The following is a 3,194-nucleotide window of genomic DNA, read 5'->3' on the forward strand; positions in this document are numbered from 1 at the left end:
GTCCGCGCTGTTAGCCGCGGCTCGCGCCCATCTCTGGAGCTCCTTTAAGCAGCGCTCTTAATCCCCTCTCCTCGCGCACCAGGAAACAAAGAGGCAAGAAGAAGTCTCTTGCCTCTTTGGCAGGTCCAGACCTTTTCCCGGACTTCCTCCCGGCCAGCCGTGGCGCACTAACCCCCTGCAGGCTGTGTTCACGTCGCCAACCCCAGTCCTCTCCCGGCACTCCGACCAAAGCCCGAGCCTCAGCTCCCAGCCCCGCCCGCCCCGGCGGGTGAGCAGACAAGCCTTTCGGGCTGGTGAGTGCCGATCGGCCCTGATCCTCTGTGCGGGAATCTCTCCGCTTCGCCCTCCGCACCCCTGTGGCTGTGCTCTCCTCCACGGCTCCAAAGCTCCCCCCCGCCCCCGCCACCCACAGTCTCCGCCTGCGAAGGGGCTTCCTGGTGTGTGGAAACCTTTCCTCTTTCACAGCTCCCTCCCACTGGTGCAGGTCCCATCCCTATCCTTTTGTCTCTGTTTATTCTTTTTTCTTTGGCCGTACCCAGGTACGTGGGGAGTTTCTTACCTTTCGGGAGGTCTGAGGTCTTCTGCCTGCATTCAGTAGGTGTTCTGTAGGAGTTATTCCACGTGTAGATGTATTTCTCATGTATGTGTGGGGAGGAAGGTGATCTCCGCGTCTTACTCTTCCACCATCTTCCGAGTAGAGTCCACAGCCTCTTTTTTGATAACCCTAGAAGGAGATCATCCCCTTTCCCTCTGAATGCTGCAGGTACTGGGTCTGTGTCACACGCATGCGATTTCTCATTTACTTTTTTTAAATACTATAATTATTTCGATCTACGCAAGCTCCTTGTGGATAGGCTCTCTAGCTAGGTCATCTCTCTAGTCCTAGCAATTAACTTAGAACATTTTGGATGGACAGGCAAGTGGAAATGTAACAAGAGATGCTTACTGGAAACTTGTTTCCTGCCGCTGTGACAAATTAACCATAAACTTGGTGACTTAAAAACAACACAGATTTATTATCTTCTGGTTCTGGAGACCAGGCATCACTGGGCTGAAATCAAGATGTCAGCAGGGCTGGTTCCAGAAGGAGGCTCCAGGGAGGATCCATTTCTTTGCCATTTCACATCTCGACAGGGGACCTGCAATTCTTGGCCTGTGGCCCCTTCATTGTATCCCTCCAGCCTTCTCTGTGTCTGACACTTCTGCCTCCTCTTTTTATAAAGACCCTTGTGATGACATTGGGTCACCCAGATAACCCAGGATAATTTTCCATCTCAAGATCCTTTGCTTAATTACATCTGCAAAGTCCCCATTACCCTATACACATTTACAGGTTCCAGGGACTAGGTCCTGGTGATCTTGGGGGACCATCATTCAGCTTATTACAGTAGTATTTATTACGTCAGTAATAGTTGATGAGGAAGTCACACTTCTTGGCTCCCTGATGCTTACTTTTTAAAATAAATTTATTTATTTTATTTATTTATTTTTGGTTGCGTTGGGTCTTCGTTGCTGCGCGCAGGCTTTCTCTAGTTGCGGCGAGCGGGGGCCACTCTTCGTTGCAGTGCGCGGGCTTCTCATTGCAGTGGTTTCTCTTGTTGCGGGGCACGGGCTCTAGGTGCGTGGGCTTCAGTAGTTGTGGCTCTCCGGCTCCAGAGGGCAGGCTCAGTAGTTGTGGCGCACAGGCTTAGTTGCTCCGCGGCATGTGGGATCTTCCCGGACCAGGGCTCGAACCCGTGTCCCCTGCATTGGCACGCGGATTCTAAACCACTGTGCCACCAGGGAAGTCCCTCCCCGCTGTTTTAATTCCGCCAGAAAAGTTGAAGGATTTCTTTTCTATGGAACGTGGATATTGGAGTCAGTCATCTAGGGATGCATCGTTTATAAAGTTCCCAGACCTTGGTCCTGAAAAGCCGGCCCAAAAAGACATAAATCACTGGATTCAGGCAGCTGTTCATGAAAGCAAAGAAGTTGGCCCATTGCAGGCCCAGGTCGGTGAAATTCTCCCAGAAGCAGCCTCTGACAGCCCGCACCTCGAACAGGAATTCCAGGAAGGCAAAGAAGTGGTAAGGGGTCCAGCAGAGCAGGAAGGCAGCCACAAGCAAGAGGATCAGGGCCGTGGTCTTGCCATCCGTGGGCCCCCCGTGCCTTGTCTTTCTGACCTCCCCCCTCCCTCGCAGGGCTGCCAGGATGTGACAGTTGAAGAAGACAATTGCAACCAGTGGGAGAAGGAACCCCAGCACGTTTAACTCCACCATCCTTGCAAAGGGCCAGGCCTCGCTGGGGTACAGCAACACACAGGCGGAGATGTTCAGTTCCGGGACAGCTTTGACGGAGCGCAGCAGGAACGTGGGGATACTTAGGAGGCCCCCCATGGCCCAGATGAGCACGCAGGTGGCCTGAGCCCACCGCCGTCGCCGCCGCCTCCGGCTGGCCATGGGGTGCACCAGCACGCGGTAGCGGTCCTGGCTGATGGCCACCACCAGGAAGATGCTGATGAAGAGATTGGCCTTGATGACACCGTTGACCACGCGGCAGAGGAGGGCTCCAAAAGGCCAGTTGAATTCCTTCCAGATGTTCTCTGCCCAGAAGGGCAAGCCCAAGATGAACACCAGGTCGGAAGCTGCCAGGTTGGCCAGGTAGATTTCTGCCGCCTTCAGACGCCGTCGGGCCAAGAGAAAGATGGACAGCACAAAGAGGTTTCCCAGCAGCCCACAGAAGCAGATGGTGATGATAAATGTGGGTAAGACTCTATGCAGCAGGTCCCAGGCTTCCTGAGCGCTGTCGCAGGACGTGGCATTTGGAGGCGGGAGCTGGCTCTGGTTGGAGGACTGGAACTCCAGGAGGGTCCGGGAGGCCATCCACGGTGACCTGCAATGAACATCACAGAGCATCACACGGGAGGCGGCCATTCTAGCCCGCAGCCCATCCAGTGTGTCCCCAGTTTTGGAAAATAAAGTTTTATTGGCACACAGCCGCATCCATTCATTTACCTTTTGTGTTACAACAGCAGAGTTGAGTGGTTGCAACAGTGGCCCTTTGGCCTGCAAAACTGAAAATACTTACCCCCTATTCCCTTAGAGGAAAAGTGTGCTGACCCCGGGTATAAAGGAAAGGACCAGGGCTTTTGAAACCCGAGTTCAAATCTTGACGTAACTACTTGCTGTGGGCCACTTACACCAACTGACTTTTAT

The 3,194-nt window shown here is 53.5% G+C and overlaps 1 protein-coding gene across 1 annotated transcript; it reads right to left on the reverse strand.

Annotated features, from left to right (window-relative positions):
• Nucleotides 1-1,862: 1,862 nt before the first annotated feature.
• BDKRB1 (bradykinin receptor B1) lies at nt 1,863-2,861 on the reverse strand (the record flags this gene model as incomplete). Its single annotated transcript, XM_082834456.1, has 1 exon — nt 1,863-2,861. The coding sequence occupies one exon, from the start codon at nt 2,859-2,861 to the stop codon at nt 1,863-1,865; it is 999 nt and encodes a 332-aa protein (XP_082690582.1).
• Between the last annotated feature and the right edge of the window lie 333 nt (nt 2,862-3,194).

This window comes from Leucopleurus acutus (assembly GCF_964270905.1).
Source record: "Leucopleurus acutus genome assembly, chromosome: 1".
Taxonomy (NCBI): Eukaryota; Metazoa; Chordata; class Mammalia; order Artiodactyla; family Delphinidae; genus Leucopleurus; species Leucopleurus acutus.